At 56.2% G+C, this 16,193-nt stretch overlaps 2 protein-coding genes across 4 annotated transcripts in view; both read left to right on the plus strand.

Annotated features, from left to right (window-relative positions):
• Positions 1-4,484: 4,484 nt before the first annotated feature.
• On the plus strand, positions 4,485-7,229 carry LSM10 (LSM10, U7 small nuclear RNA associated). Of its 2 annotated transcripts, XM_025991740.2 has the most exons (3): positions 4,547-4,715; positions 6,123-6,227; positions 6,330-7,229. In XM_025991740.2, the coding sequence occupies exon 3, from the start codon at positions 6,354-6,356 to the stop codon at positions 6,723-6,725; it is 372 nt and encodes a 123-aa protein (XP_025847525.1). In that variant the 5' UTR covers positions 4,547-4,715; positions 6,123-6,227; positions 6,330-6,353; the 3' UTR covers positions 6,726-7,229. The 2 variants fall into 2 exon arrangements, with proteins under 2 accessions (XP_025847524.1, XP_025847525.1); XM_025991739.2 differs by lacking the exon at positions 6,123-6,227 and having other exon boundaries at positions 4,485-4,715.
• Positions 7,230-12,566: 5,337 nt separating this feature from the next.
• STK40 (serine/threonine kinase 40) overlaps positions 12,567-16,193 on the plus strand; it is a 39,730-nt gene continuing 36,103 nt past the window's right edge. The window contains exon 1 of one of the 2 annotated variants that reach the window (XM_025991741.2): positions 12,567-13,451. In XM_025991741.2, coding sequence (XP_025847526.1) covers positions 13,445-13,451 — 7 coding nt within the window. In that variant the 5' untranslated portion in view covers positions 12,567-13,444. Of the gene's footprint in view, positions 13,452-13,695; positions 13,876-16,193 lie in introns of those variants that run through there. The other variant, XM_025991742.2, reaches the window with a different exon arrangement.

A 16,193-nucleotide genomic window follows, 5' to 3' on the forward strand; every position in this document is an offset into this window, starting at 1 on the left:
GCATCAGAGATCATATCTGGCCCTTAAATCATCCAAAGCAGAACCCCCACTTCCCACTGAAATGCATAGAATGTCAGACTTCCCCAAATGTGGCTGAGTAGCCAAAAAAATGAGATATCCCCCACAGGGTCATTCCACTATCTCTCTAAATACCCAGAGTTAAAAAAATTTAAATCACTGAGGGGCTCCTGGCTGGCTCTTGATCTGGGGGTTGTGAGTTTGAGCCCCACGCTGGGTATAGATGTTACTAAAAAAATGAACTTAAAAAAAATTCTTGGGGCATCTGAGTGGCTGGGATCGAGGGGCTTTCTGCTCAGTGGGGCGCCTGCTTCTCCCTCTCTCTGCCCTCTCTCTCTCTCTCTCTCTCAGATAAGTAAAATCTTTTTTAAAAAACTATTTTAGGGGATCCCTGGGTGGCGCAGCGGTTTGGCGCCTGCCTTTGGCCCGGGGCGCGATCCTGGAGACCCGGGATCGAATCCCACATTGGGCTCCCGGTGCATGGAGCCTGCTTCTCCCTCTGCCTGTGTCTCTGCCTCTCTCTCTCTCTCTCTCTATCATAAATAAATAAAAAAAATTTTTTTTAAATAAAAAAAATTAAAAAACTATTTTAGGTATGTCTGGGTGGCTCAGTCAGTTAAGCATCTAACTCTTGATTTCATCTCAGGTCATGATCTCAGTGGGGAATCTGCTTGAGGTTTTTCTCTCTTCCTCTCCATCTGCCCCTGCCCTCGAGCGTGTACACTCTTTCTCGAGCGTGTACACTCTTTCTCTCGAATAAATAAATCTATCCATTTATTTGAGAGAGAGAGCACAAGCAGGGGGAGCAACAGAGGGAAAAGGGAGAAGCAGACTCCCCACTGAGCAGGGAGCCTGGACCCCAGGATCATGACCTGAGCCGAAGGCAGACACTCAACCGACTGAGTCACCCAGCTGCCCCAGTAAATAAACCTTAAAAAAAAAATGTTAGTCATTGATTCCTCCTCCTCCCATTCCAACTCGAGATCTAATCAGTCTTCAGGGAGTCTGATTAGCTTGTTTCCTTCTTTTAATATTCAGCCCTTCTTTCCCTTCCTACTGCCACCATCTTCATTCAGATCCCTCTCACTGGATGCTGAATCTGCAGAGGACAAGCAAAAATACAGCGAGCAGTATGTTATGGGGTTAAGGGAGAGACATCCCTCCCAAATGGGATAATCAGTGAAGACTTCAGAAAGGTATGGCAATTGAGGCAGGCTTTGACAGAGGGATTGGACTTAACATCCAAAGATAAACAAGAGAGGATCCAAGCCTTTGCAGCAAGACAGCAAAGGCAGAGGCAAGAGTGCGGGACTTGTCTGAGTTTTTGAGCAGGTAGGTCTAACTAGAGAGGAGGGCACTGGATCTCAAAATTGAGCGTTCATGATTGGATGTGCAGATTTCCGAGCTCCACTTTTGATTCTGTGAAACAAAGCCTTTCGTTAAAGCAACTTGTTCCCATGCCATGATTTAAGAAATGCTGGTTGGAAGAGTAGAGAACCTGAAAGAGATCCAGCTGGAATGTGAGTTGGAATCAGATCAATGTCAGCACTGGAACCTTTATTCTACTTGTGAATCAAAAGTTTTCTTAGCAGGTAAATAATATCATAACTATACTTTGAATCTGTTGGCTAAGGATCGTGAGACACAAAGACCAGTAATATGGTTTTTATAATGAATCAACTGAGAGAAGGTCTCAACTGGTTTGGCGGCAGTCAGAAAGAAAAGGCAAGTGAAGGGTGGGAGGCCCTTCTTCCAAGAATTTGCAGGGCTCCGTGACTGACGGGTGTAGGGAATCAAGAAACAATCAGAGCTATGCTTATTCAAGATGCCCTATTTGAGTAGCTGAAAAATGGTAGCAGCTACAGAATGGGAAAATTTAGAGCAATGACAAATTTAGGAAGGACCTAATCTGCCTCGTAGACATGCTGACTTTCAAGCACTAAGACGTGTGGGAATAAGCAACAGAGAGTTGGAAAACAGAGTTCCATAGATCAGTCTGGGCTGGTAAGTTAGACATGGAGCTCAGTATGTAGTAGCAGGCAGTGGAGATTTGACCAAGTAGAGCTCGAGGCTGGGAACAGAGCCCCAGAGAAGGCACACATGTTAGTGAGCAGGAGAATGAAATGGGGCTGAGAGAGAGAAAGAGGGAGGGAGATGAAGACACAATCAGAAATCTGTGAAGCCAAATGATACAATGCCCCAGGGGAAAAAAAAAACTACCAAGGAGGAAAATGGTCAATATAGTCAAGCACTAAGAAGGATAATGAAGGACTGAGGGGAGAGAGAGGTTTCCTTATGAGCAAGGACCATCAGTTACCCCTGCCAGAGAAGTTAGTGGGGTGTTGGGAGCAGAAGCCAGATTATAGTGAGGTGAGTAGATGAGAGCCCTCAGGATAGACTAACAGTTCTCAAACTTTCTGATCTCAGAAATCCCTTAAACTCTTGAAAATTACAGAAAAACCCAAAAAGCATTTGTTATGATATATATCTCACACATACATTAAGTTGAAATAAAATTTTAATATTAATTCATTTTTAAATGATAACAATAGGGGCCCCTGGATGGCTTAATCAGTTAAGTATCTGCCTTCAGCTCAAGTCACGATCTCAGGGTCCTGGGATCCAGCCCCACATTGGGCTCCCTGCTCAGTGGGGAGTCTCCTTCTCCCTGTGTCCCTCTACCCCCACATGCTCTCTCAAATAAAATCCTGAAAAAATAAAATAAAATAACAACAATAACAATAATAGACCCATTAACATATTTTTATATAAAAATATTTTTTCCAGGGCAGCCTGGGTAGCTCAGCAGTTTAGCGCCGCCTTCAGCCCAGAGCATGGTCCTGGAGACCCGGGATCGAGTCCCGCATCAAGCTCCCTGCATGGAGCCTGCTTTCCCCTCTGCCTGTGTCTCTGCCTCTCTCTGTCTCTCATGAATAAATAAATAAAATCTTTTATTTTTTTAATAAAATCTTTTAAAAATACTTTTTTTTCCAAAAGAAAAAATTTGATGAGAAGAGTGACACTGTTTTATGTTTTTGCAAATCTCTGTAATGCCTGTCATAATGGAAGTCAGCCAGATTATCATATCTGCTTCTGCATTCAGCCCTTGTGACCTACTGTTTTGGTTGAAGTAAAAGAAAACCCAGCCTCGCACAGATATGAAGTCAGAAAAAGGAGAACCACAAGGGCAGCTTGCAGGGAGGACAGAGGCAGTTTCTATTTGTAGGATGCGAAGAGACCAACTATGATCCTCTGGAAAAGGTAAAGGCTCCTGGAGGAACTGGAAATCAATGAAGGAGAGAGTGAAGGAATGAAACAAGCCTTCCTCTTTGTGGAGCCAGGTGCTTTCACATAGGAATGAAGGTCAATTCTCTGAGACAGACATTACCTTTAAAAAAAAAAAAAAGAAAAGAAAAGAAAACGAAAACAGGAAATTGAGGCTTTCACCAAGGCTGTAGAGTGACCTTTGAAAAATGGAAATCGGGGATGCCGGGGTGGCTCAGTGGTTAAGCCTCTGCCTTGGGTTCAGGTCCTGACCCTGGAGACACGGGATCGAGGCCTGTGTTCGGCTCCCTGCACGGGAGCCTCCCTCTGCCTGGGCCTCTGCCTCTCTGTGTGTATGTCCAATGAATAAATAATTAAAATCTTAAAAAAAAAAAAAAAAAAGGTAAATCAGGTGACGTCAACCCTCTCCCCACCCCTTAATAACCCATCTTTGCACTTTTCTAGTAATAGACGAGTCACCCGTGGAAAGTCCGTTAGCAGGGAGATCCGCAGCCGGGCCCGGCGTCCCTAACCGGGAGATCCAAAGCCCGCAGCCGGGCTGGCGGGGCCGCAGGTGCTCGGGCTCTCACCTGCCCGCCCACCTCCCGGCTTGCCAGCGTGCTTACCGGCTTCTCCGCTTTCCGAGATGGGCGAGCGCACGTGCAACCCGGGCCTTTGCACACCCCGTCCCCTCTGATCACCTGCTCCTCCCCTGGTTTGCACAAGGTTGTCTCCATGCCATCGACCTCAGCTCAGCTGTCACCTCCTCAGGACACTCCTGGTCATCCCATAAAAAGCCACCCATCCCATCACCCTCATCTCCCTATTTTATTTTTTTAAAGATTTTATTTATTTATTCATGAGAGATACAGAGACCCAGGCAGAGGGAGAAGCAGGCTCCATGCAGGGAGCCCGACGCGGGACTCGACCCGGGCCTCAGGGGTCACGCCCCCTAACCTCCCTATTTTAATGCTCCGAAGGACTGTTCACGTATCTTCACTTTCCTGCTGGTTTTCTCACGGACGCCCGCCCCCAAGTAGACGTACGGGTCCCCAGATCCGGAAGCCAGCGTCCTGGGCCGCCGCAGGGAGTCGGGAGCCCACCGGGCCGCGCAGGGCGGCGGAGGCTCCGGGAGGATGGACCACTCCGGCCCGGGAGGACCGCCCCCTCCCCACCCCACCCGCGCACGGCGCAGGCGCGCGGTCGCCCGAGCGTGAGCACGCCGCCCGCGAGGCATTCTGGGGATTGTAGTTCCGGGCGCGCCGCGGCGGCCGCGGGCCTGCGTCGGCCACGCTCCCTGTGCTCCGAGAGGCCTGCGCGGCGCAGCTGTTGCCATGGCTTCCGGAGCCCGCGGCCAGCAGCTGGCGGCCTCGCCAGGCGGCTGCTAGCTCGGGCGGCGAGGCGGCCCGGGAAGCGGAGGGATTGCGGTGCCGGTGGGTCCTGGAGCCCCGAGTCCGGGAGAGCGGCGGGGCGCGCGCGGGGCGCCGGGTGTGTGGGGAAGCCCGTCTCCCCGCGCCCACACCACCCCCCCGGAGCACGGGGGCCTCCCCCTCCCCGCCCCACCCCCCGGGAGCACGGGAGCCTCCCCCTCCCCGCCCCACCCCACCTCCCGGGAGCACGGGAGCCTCCCCCTCCCCGCCCCACCCCACCCCCCGGAGCATGGGGGCCTCCCCCTTCTCATCTCCCCGCGTCCACCCCCACCGCCCTGGGAGCACGGGGTCCTCCCCCCTCCCCGTGGCTTGAGGGAGCTGAGCAGCTCGCCCAGGCCACCCTCCTGGGGAGTGGGGCACAGCCTGGCCTCAAGCCGGGTGGGCCCCTGTGCAGCCACCGGGCAACCCTGACCCGGACCTCGGCCGGTGCGCCTTCGGGCGAAGCGGGGGTGAGATCCCTGCGGTGCCCCAGGCTTCACGCCGCCCTGCCCTGCGCAGCGACTGGGCGAGGTCTTCCGGGACCAGTCGTTTTGATGCAGCCCGGGGAGGTAGTGAAAGCGAGGGCATTGCGTGTGGGGAGACTCTCTTGATCTCCGTCCGTGCAAACCGGTTCAGAGATGTTAACTAACTGTCCTGCAGTTGGCCGACTTTGTGGGTGGAGTGAGGAGTCCAACCGATTTCTCTCTGCCCTCAAAACCTGTGTGCTGGATACGCTGCCCTGGTGGGTGGTGACGGGGGTTTCTCTCAATTCACCAGAATTTGCACTTACATGGATGACAGCCGCCTGGTGTAAACCAGTCATCCTGGGAGCATGGGCCCTAGGCCAGCAGTATCCGTGTTAACAGAGAACACGTTAGAGACGAGCATGATTGGGCTCCACCACACCCTTACCAAGTTTGCATCTGGGTCGGAGGCCCAGCATCCTGCACTTTGACAGGTGCTCCGGTGATTCCAAGGCCCACTAAGGTCGGAGGGCAACTAGTGATTGATGCAGGGGTCACGATAAAGTGCAAGATTCTGCGGCCCATGCAGGGTGAGAGCCGAGATTCTGCATTCCTGACAGGTGCCCCGGTGAAGGCGCTGCCCCTCGGACCGGACTTTGAGTCGCCAGGGTGTAAGCTACGCCCTGTAGAGCGGCAGTTCTCATACTTGGACACACATCAGAATTACTTGGGGGAACTGAAAGTCAGGCAGCCGGGCCCCACCCCTGACCAAATGAATCAGAACCTCTGGGGCGGGGTGGGGGGGCGGTGGCGGCGGGTAGAAACTCACCAGGTGACTCTGACTGTGCAGTGAGGGTTGAGGGTTGGGTAGCAGCGGTAGGTTTGAAGCCCGGCAGCTCCACTTGTCAACTGTGTGACCATGGGCAAGTCCCTTAACATCTCTTGGTCATGTTTTCCTCATTTATAGAATGACTATAATTCTTGCCTTGCCGCGTAGCGTAAGGATTCTGTGCCATGTGTACCCGAATCAGCTGGCACCAAAGGGTGTTCTACAGACGCAGAAACTGGGGAGGTAGGCCGACTTGGAGAAGTCTGTGCTAGAGCCTGGCGGAGGTGACTTGGCCCTTGCCCCCGACCTGCTCCAGCCCCCATCTGTGTGCTCCTTCTCCCACAGCTGCCGGCCCTTTGGTGTGGAAGAATGGCCGTGAGCCACTCCGTGAAGGAGCGGACCATCTCCGAGAACAGCCTCATTATCCTGCTGCAGGGCCTTCAGGGCCAGGTGACCACCGTGGACTTGCGGGACGAGAGCGTGGCCCGCGGCCGCATAGACAACGTCGATGCCTTCATGAACATCCGCCTGGCCAACGTCACCTACACGGACCGCTGGGGCCACCAGGTCGAGCTGGACGACCTCTTCGTGACGGGCCGTAATGTCCGTTATGTCCACATCCCCGATGATGTGAACATCACGGCGACAATTGAGCAGCAGCTGCAGGTCATCCACCGGGTGCGCAACTTCGGCAGCAAGGGCCAAGGCCGGCGCGAATTTCCCTCCAAAAAGTATAAATGAGCCTCTTCCCCAGCGAGCCCCTGTCCCCGCACAGGTTTCCCCAGAGTTCTACTGAGTCAACTGCCTGCTACCCTCCCTGTTCTGAGCCCAGAGAGAGAGTGAGCGGGGCCAGCCCAGAAACCGGTGTCTCCCACAGACACCCCCTGTCACAGCTGCCTTTCACCGGGTCCCATCTCCTAGACTGTCTCTGGGATCCTACTTACCTATCCGTGGCCTTGATCGTTTACGTCGGAATCTGATTTACTGATTTAGGGACTCTGCCAAATAGTCTTCAGCCCTCTCCCAGTGAGGATTATCAAGTGTATCCAGCGTGGGGTGCCTGGGTGGCTCAGTTGGTTGAGCGTCTGCCTTCAGCTCAGGTCATGATCCCCGGGGTCCTGGGATCAAGCCTCACGTTGGGGCTCCCTGCTCATCTGGGAGTCTGCTTCTCCCTCTCCCTCTGTGTACCCTTTCTCTCTGTCTCTCTCTCCGTCTTAAATAAATAAATAAAATCTTTAAAAAAAATTTTTTTTAAGTGTGCTCCACTGAAGCCACCCTGGAGTGTCGTGCTGTCTCTAATTGTGTTTGCTTTCTGATAAAACTTGGATGCAAACAAGTCCATGCCTCATGCTTTCCCTGATGCGTGCTGGGCTCCGTGTGGGTCCTCCGCAGAAGCGCAGTGGTGCGCAGACTTGGCCGCACGTTGCAGTCTGCCTGCCCCGCCATCAGCCGTTCAGATTTCATCGGTATGGGGTGTCGCCTGGGCATTGGGATTCTCGTAAGTCTCTCAGGTGATACTAATAGGCAGCAAAAGTTTGAGAATTGTGAGTGCATCAGTCTGGCCGGATGGGAAGTGGCCCTTCTGTTCAGATTCCCTGGTGAAGAGGCTGCTCGCCTCCCTGCTCTTTCCGGAACCAGAGAGCTTGAGCTGATCCTGGGCCCTCCAGGGGGCCACCCAACAGCCAGAAACCTGGCTTTGGTTCTGAGGAGTTTGGGGGTCCTCAGAGAAGGGGCTCTCGGGGGTAGGACTCAAGTCCCTGTCATCGCTGCCTTGCTGCCATACGAGTCCTGCCTTGGGCAACAACCATCTCAACGAAAGCGGCTGTGCCCTCTTCGAACATCCACAGAGCAGTGGCCTGGTGGCCGTGTGCCAGGCCTGCGGAGCACATGCTGTCGAGTTAGATTGGTCCCTTCGGAGGGGGGCTTACGGTCTAGCAGAGGAGGTGGTCAAGGACCAACGAGCTGAAATCCAGCCTGAGAATTGCCGCCCTAGAGTCCTGAGTAAGGCAGGCCTTTCACCTCTCCGGGGAGACTTGAGAGGATTGTCCGCTTGGGCACCAGCTGCCCAAAAGGTCACCTTCCCTCCTGGTCTTTGTCCGAGTGTTGTCCTTGGGCCACCTCATCAGAACCAACCAGGATGTGTCTGGAAGCGCCTCTTTGCTGGCTCCCCCTTCCCTAGATGTGATGCAGAATCACCCCAGGAACCTGCCTCGCTAACCCCCATGCACCCTCCCACACCCCACGATTCTGTTGTATGCTGCTGATGTCCCGGCCTAGAGGTCCCCAAAGTCCCTGAGACTTGGCCTTTGCCTTTAGGAGAGAACAGTGGGTCCTCGCGGGGTGAAAACAAGTATGAAAAAAAAAACAAACCAAGTCTGGAATTTCCAGGCCCCTCTGACAGCCACAGTTCAGGGCAGCGACACCACAAGGTGACGGCCGCTCAGAGAGACCAGAGGGCAGACACGGAAAAGAGGTCCCCGCCGTGGAGAGGTCGGCACACTTGCAAGAGGCAGGGAGGGCCACCCTGTCTGGAGTGAGTCCCACAGCGGCACCCACTGCAGGCGTTCCCCCCCCTACTGCCTGCAGATGTTTCCGAACTTGCAGAGGGCTTATGCTGGGGGTTTGGTCTGGAGCTGAAGCAGAGGTTCAGCTCCTGTCAATGGTGTGCCAGCGGCTTCTGCAGCCTCAGTGGAGCAGGAGGGAACCCCGCCCCCGGCCGGGGAGGGAACCCCGCCCCCGCCCGGGGAGGGAAGCCGTCAGGCTAGCGTGGACGGCTGAGACCCCAGCACCGAGTCCTGATTCCATAAGCACCGCGCGGCAGGCCCCACAGGCCCACAGTCCTCCCTACGTGACGCATCGGAAGGATGGAGTAGGAGGAGGGAAGACAGGCCGCCTGAGACACACTGACGGTGAACCCCCGGCATAGAGCGCAGCCAAATCTTCAAGCCCTAGAGATCAGGTCTTTTGGCACCTGGTCCTAGATTGCTGGCACAGGCTGCCGGGGCCCAGGAAGAGTGGGGGCGCACAGCGCCCACCAGCCGGGGGCGAGCCGATTTCCCCAACTGCTGCCCACCGTCCACTCCACTATGCATCTCTAGTCCCAGAACATCTGGATGGACCAGAGTCCTGCCCGTGCGAAGCTGGCGTTTCACGGGGGGAAACGGACAATTTTTTTTTTTAAGTGGAAAAAAAAAAAAAGGTAATTCTTCCAGATGTCGTGAAGGAAATAAACAAGGTACCTGAGAGAGAACACAGAGGTGGTTTTATTCTGGAAAGTGTGGTCTGAAGAAGCAAAATGTAAACCGAGGAGGAGGCTGCCGTTTAAAGAGCCAAGAGAAGGCAAAAAGAAACTGCCAGTGCAAAGGTCCTGGGGTGGGAGCCCTGGGGGTGGACCACTGTGACCATGGGAGGGGAGAGAGGCAGATGAGGCTAGGGAAGGGGATGGGGCTGGGGCAAACGATACCAGGCCTTGAGGATGAGGAGTGTAGCTGGTCCCAGTTTCCAGTGCATGAGAAATAGAACTTGAATTCGTCGTAACTCCACCGAGCTCCTGCTTCAGCCCATTCAGCCAGAGTAGCGGAAACTCAATGCTGCCCATGCGGAGCTCGCCCCTTCCCTAGATTCTAGCGCATATCCCTTCCAGGGGGCCTGCGTGGGGAAGGTGGTCGCCTGGTGGTCTGGCCTTTTGTGGTCAGCCTGCCCAGGCTGCCGCTGAGGTGTCCTGACCTGACACCTCTGCAGGAGTAACCCACGCCCCTCTCGGCGTTCAGATGTTTAGCCTACTTTTCCAGCCCGTATTTGGCCCAGGAAACTCTTTGGCTCCTGGCCTGGTTAGGCCGTGTGCGCCCAAATGCAGCATGCAGCTGTTTCTTCACAGGGTTTTGTTACTTGCTGGCACCCCTGGGGCAGGAGCCCAGCCCTGGTGCTGCCCAGGCCCGAGACCCGGCTGACCCCCTCTAGCCCCCAGGCTGAGGAGAAGCCCATCTATTCTCAGGGACCACCCCATTCCCCCACCCCAAGTCTCAGTCTCCCGGATCCCCCTTGTGGCACAGTTTTCTCAATTTGTAGGTGCACAGAAATTCTTTCCATTCCTCCCTGAAGACTAGGCTTTTTGGAATTCAGAAGCTAAAAATGAGCTCTGTGTTCTGCTGTATGGTTTATTTCCCAAAGTCAAAGTCGCAAAGGCAGAGTAACCTGACTGTCCGCATAAGGGAAGGGAGGGACACCCAGGGAAAGATGAAAACATTTCCTTTAAAAAAATTTTCTATTTATTTATTTATTCATGAGACACACACACACATACACATAGAGGAACAGACACAGGCAGAAGCAGGCTCCATGCAGGGAGCCTGACATGGGACTCCATCCCAGGATCACACACTGGGCCAAAGGTGGTGCTAAATCGCTGAGCCACCCAGGCTGCCCAAAAACATATTTCCAAATGTTAACGCCCCGCTGGACGTGGGGTTTTGCTGCTCGTGGCCGTGGCCTTTGCTCAAGCACAAGTGTATGCCGACATGGGTGGCCCTGTTGATAAGAGAGCCCCCAGAAATTCTGATGGCTCAGGTGGCCCCGGTGGGTCCCATCTTGGCCTGCCCTCCTAGAGAGTAGAGCGCAGGGGGTGTCTTTCACTCAGGCGAGAGGACAGCCAGGGTGGGTGCACAGCTCCAAGTTCAGAGCTCCCTGGGGGACAGGGACAAGAGCATCCAGCCCGCGGAGTTCTAGTCTGGCATTCCCAGTTGAAGGGCCCCTGCCCAAGGGCAGCTGAGGTCCCTTGAGCTCCCGTCAATGTTGCAGAAAGGACCCAGAGAAACCGCACACGGCAACGCACGTGAAGGGTGACCAAGCCGGTGTGTCCTCTGCCTCGGGCTGGAATTACACTAGCAGAGCCGTCAGAGGTCATGCTGGCTTGCTCCTATCGCAAGCCCTAGCATCAATAAAACGAGGCTTATAGTCAATAAAAAGGAAGAAATGACTTGATGTAGGTTGTATGGGAGACAAAATCTTACCAAACACGAGGCTTGTGTGGAGGGAAATACTAAGAGAAGCTTTGACAGGGAGAAGATTGGGAACCACTGATCCAATCTAACTCCACATTCTACAGCTGAGGAAACAGAAGGGGAAGGGAAGGGGAGGGGAGGGGAGGGAAAGGGAAGGAGAAAGAGAGGGGAAGGAGAAAGGGAAGGGAAGGGGAATGGGAGGGAAGGGGAGGGGAAGTAAAAAGGGAGGGGAAGGGAAGGGAAGGGGAAAGGGAGAGGAGGGGAGGGGAAGGGGAAGGAAAGGAGAAAGGGAAGGGAGCCTCATGTTACAGGGGCCACCAGGCCCAGAGAGGCTAAGTGACTTGCTCAAGACCTCAAGACCCAGGAGCCAGGGAGGGGACAGCGCAGTAAGGATCTGAACCCAAGTGTGCAGGACTCAAACCTTTGCGACTGCACTGCCCTGCTTCCCAGTGCTCCCGACGCCCCACAGCGGCGCATCTCGGTGGCGGTACCCCTGGGTGTGGGGCTGGCACCCAAAACTTGGCCGTGCCGGGCCAGGGGCTTGGCCACAAGGAGAAGCCAGAGGCAGCAGGAAGGCCCGCGTGCTGGTTACAGACGCCGGAGGAAGCAACTCAGGGCTGAAGGTTTCTCCCTCTCCTTCTGTGACAGGTGGATCTGCCTAGACCTCATCAAGCAAGCATCCCTGCTGTTGTGACAGGCGTCACTTTGTTATGGCAGTGCCATCTGCCAGGGTGCCCGAAGTTGGAGAGCCAGCCGGCAGCAGGAACATGTGTCACCGTGTGTGCGCAAGCGCGCGCGTGTGTGTGTGTGTGTGTGTGCGCGTGTGTGTGTGTGTGCGGTGCAGCCAGTCTCCTCGGGTTGGTGTCAGGACGACAGTCTTCCACTTCCTCTGGCTGGCACCTTTTGTTTCTATTCATTACCTCTTCTCCCCTCTTTTTCTCCCTCCTCCTCTTCTTTGTTAAAATCCTATATTGTGAAGCAACTAAAAGTGTCTGGGGGCCGGGGATGGTGGTGTCAGCTCCAAGTGATTCATCTAGCTGACAATTAGAGAGCTCTGGAAAACCCAAAACCCGTTCCTGGCAGCGTCGGGGCTTCCGGAATCCCTAGGCTTTTCCCTTTGTCAGAGACAGAAGCTGGGGGGCCGCGCGGCCTGGTTGCTTTGTCCCTGCCTTCCAGCGCCGAGCTTTCCTGAAGCCCTGAACAAGAGTGCAAGTGAGCACTCTGTCTGGCCGGCCTTCGAGAAGCTGTTTGCATCCCCACGGGGTCCTCGCAGTGATCCCAAAAAGGGATCCCTATTTTGACCCAATGGCCAGGTCAGGGAACTTACTCAGAGCCACTCGGCTTGTGAGAGACACAGCAAGGACTCAGATCTAACCTTCCTGGCATCTGCCAGACTTGGTTCAGATCGCAGCCCCGCGGTCACTGGCTGTGTGTCTCAGGAGAGGACACCTCCCCTCTCAGAGCTCTGTCGGCTGCTGCTTCTGCAAACAGACTCCCAACACTGAGGCCTCTCGAGTGCGGAACGCAGCATGTGACACAACAGCAGGGAGCCGTTCTGATTCCTGAAGTCACTTAGCAGCTCACCCACCAGGCATTCAGAGAGACAAAGAGGTGGACACGGGAGGAGGCAGCCAGACTTAACTCACACCCATCCTCCTGCCCTGGCACTGCCTGCGTGGGGATGACAAGTGCACAGACACGGAAGCACCGGGCCACACGCCCCTAGGAAAACCCAGCAGCGCACAGAGGCTCGGGGACGGGCGCCCACACTCGGATACCGCGTGACGCAGGCGGCAGCTGGAAGGACACCCGAGAGTTACAGTCGCACGCGGCCCGCACACTGGCGCACACCCCGAGACAAAGGAGTGGGGCCACGGTCACCGGCGCCGCTGCCACCGAGCCCTTCTAGCTGCTTCTGGATGCCAGAGGAGGGAAGCCAGGCTCAGAGGGCCCCAGTGAGTCACCCGCCTGATGCAATCCCTTTAAAGGGCTCATCTGCTGGTGCAAGAAGCTGATTCATGGAGGGCGTGGTTGCTGGAGGAGGAGGAGGAGAAAGGGACCGAAACTGCCGCAGGAGGGGCTGAGAGGTTACAGGGCTGGAATCGTTAATGGGACCTCCCGACTGTAAACCTCCTCGGGCGAGGCTGCAGGGATCTTCGAGTGGAAGCGGGGTCGCTACACGGGCGAGAGGGGTCCAGCGCGAAACACACTGTGAGGGGCTGGGACAGGAATCCCTGTCGCTTTATTGACCCCCAGCTGCAGCGCTTTCCGCCCAGAGCTCCAGAAACCGAGAAATGGGGATCGAGGAGGAGCCACTTTTCTAACAAATACGCCGCAACCGGCCGACCCGCCAACAGCGGGAGGCTTCTCCCAGGCCGGCGGGGCGGGCGTAGGGCGCGCGAGGTCCCGCGGAGTCTGGGCGGGGGCGGTGTGTGCGTCCCAGCCTCGCGGCAGACACAGATGAGCGGTGAGTACCGCCCCCCCAGGGTCTCGACCTCCAATCGTTTCGCAGTGTTTGGCCCAGGCCCCGCCCCAAGCCAATCGGCGCTCCGGATTCCGGCCTCCCGCCCGAAGGCTTCCGCCCGGCCTCAAGATGGCGCCCCAATCCGGAGGCCGCAGCCCCGGGCGAGGGGGCGGGGCCCGCGGCGAGGGGTGGGGCTGCGGCTCCGGCCCGAGAGGAGGGGGCGGTGCGTCACTTCCGTTGTCAGGTGGCGGCGCCGCAGCCATGGAGGGAGGCGGCGGCGGCGGCGGCTCCGGCGGCTGCGCTGGGAGGCGGCGGTGAGCGGCTCCCACGCCCCCGGCCCGGCCCCGGCCCCCCCGGGACGGAGCGCCGAGCAGTCCCGGCTCCGGGCTACGGACTATGGGCGAGCAGCGCTGAGCACCGGGGGAAGGTGAGGGCGGGGGTCGCGGGGCGGGCGGGGGCCCCGGGGCAGCCCGAGCGCCGCCCGGTCTGCTGGGGCTGCGCGTCTCGGGCCGCGGGGACCCGGGTGCCGCCTGCCAGCCTCGCCCGGGGCCGCTCGGCAGGTGCGCCAGGGCTCGGCCTTCGGGCTCAGCCGGGTTTCCCCCAGAAGACACCCCGGGGCTCCCGGGGCTTCCCGCGGTCGCCGGGGGCACCTGGCATGGGGGAGGCGCTCAGGTGCGGCCGGGGCCGGGAGGGGCCACGCCGCGGGGGCAGCCTCACTTGCCGAGCCCGCCCGGGCCCGCCCATCTCCGCGCCGCTGGCTGGGCCACCCCGTGGGGCCGGCAGGTGAGAGCTTGGCGTCTCCCATCTCTCCCATCCCCGCCGCCGCAGCCGCTGCCAACCCCCCACTCCCGAGGTTCGATGCCCGTTTGTTGGCGGAAGGAAGAGAGATGACAGCTGCCCTTTGGCGGCGGGATAGACTTTGCTCTAAGTCACGGGAGAACCCGGTTGGCTTCGCTGGGCGGCGGCGAGAGCCGTGGGGAAGAAGGTAGGCGCTCGGGGCTGCGCACATTTCTTTCCCCCCTGGCGTGGTTGTGCAGGAGGGAAGGGGGAGCAGCGTCTGCCATTGTAAGGCCACATGGAACCCTGTTTGTAAACAGTGCCGGTGAGCCGCTGCAGGGCCCCGGACCCCCCTGCCAGGCCGGTGGTTTGTGGAGGTAGGCCTCATTTATTCATTCATTCCCGCACATGACAGCAACGGTGTCCTCGCCTGGAGAGGCAGGTACCCCCTGCTACGGTGCTGAAGAGTGGATTTTGGAGCCTTGACTCCCTGAGTTCAGATCCTGGCGCTGCAGCCTTCTAGCTGTGTGACAGTAGGCGCCTGGTAGGACCTCTCTGTGCCGCCGCGTCCTCATGGGTCAAACGGGGGTAATAACACAAGAGTTTTTGCGGAAGAGTAGGTTAATACAGGTAGGGGTGCCTGGCTGGCTTGGTCAGTGGAGCTTGCAACTCTTTTTTTTTAAAGAGTTGTTTTTTTTTTTTAATGATTTTATTTTATTTGAAAGAGAGAATGTGTGTGAGCAAGTAGGGGGAGCGGCAGGTGGAGGGACAGGGAGAAGCAGGCTGCCACGCTGAGCAGGGAGTCCCATGCAAGGGGCTCCATCCCAGGACCCTGGGATCGTGACCTGAGCCGAAGGCAGATGCTTCATCGAGGCACCCTGAGCTCATGGCTCCTGATCTCAGGGTTGTGAGTTCAAGCCCCACACTGGATGTAGAGATCACTTTAAAATAAAATCTTAAAAAAAAAAAAAAAGTTAATACATTCCAAACACACAGAACCATGTCGGTCACATGATACATGTTAGCTATTATTTTTTTAATGATTTTATTTATTTATTCATGATAGACATGGGGGGGGGGGCAGAGACACAGGCAGAGGGAGATGCAGGCTCCTTGCAGGGAGCCCGACGCGGAACTCGATCCTGGGTCTCCAGGATCAGGGCCTGGACTGAAGGCAGGTGCTAAACCGCTGAGCCGCCCAGAGATCCCTATTATTCTTATTTCAAGAAGCCTGTGGTCTGCTTAAAGGAGACTGACCTATAAACAAGTAGTGGAAATAAGGTGTAAGGAAGCTAAAAAAGCTAGAAGCAGCAGGCACAGAGGGCTGTGGGAGCCCAGCCTGGGTGCGGGGGGCGGGGGGGGGTCCTGGGAAGGCTTGGCAAGAGTGATGACGCTGGAGCTGTGTCTAGAAGGAGGGGAAGGCTTAGCCAATAGGAATGAAGGGGTAAGGTGTTCTGCTTAGAGACAACTACACGCATAGTTTGTTTTTTAGATTGAAAGTTTTAATTAGTTTTATGTAAGTAATCTCTGCACCCAGTATGGGGCTCAAACTCAGGACTCCAAGATCAACAGTTGTGGGCTCCACCGACAGAGCTGACCAGGCACCCCTGAGTACACCCGTAGTTTATTCCAGAAACCTCAGACTGTACTGTGTGGTGGTATGCAAGTCAGCCTGGTGCAAGGTAAGACAATCTAGGCTGATGAGGAAATGCCGCGTTAACAAGTTAGGACTTTATGCCAAGGGCAGTGAAAAGGTTTTCAAGCAGAGGAGTGATATGACTGGATCCGTATTTTCAAATGTTCCATCTGGAGTCAACTCCAGCAGAGGAGGGAAGAGGAGGGGGGAGCTAAAGGACTGGAGTCCTCTCAAGAGGCCACTGCGGGCCCCTGAGCGGGGAGAGTTGGTGCCAAGGTGGTGGACCTTTGCTGAGCAAGCACCGTATGCAAAGGGTGGCAGGTGTCGAGCTC

Source organism: Vulpes vulpes, chromosome 10, assembly GCF_048418805.1.
Source record: "Vulpes vulpes isolate BD-2025 chromosome 10, VulVul3, whole genome shotgun sequence".
In the NCBI taxonomy this organism is placed as follows: domain Eukaryota; kingdom Metazoa; phylum Chordata; class Mammalia; order Carnivora; family Canidae; genus Vulpes; species Vulpes vulpes.

What these genes read in the sequence shown, in the direction of transcription:
- LSM10 (XM_025991739.2), top strand. Translation starts at nt 6,354, where the DNA reads ATGGCCGTGAGCCACTCCGTGAAGGAGCGGACCATCTCCGAGAACAGC.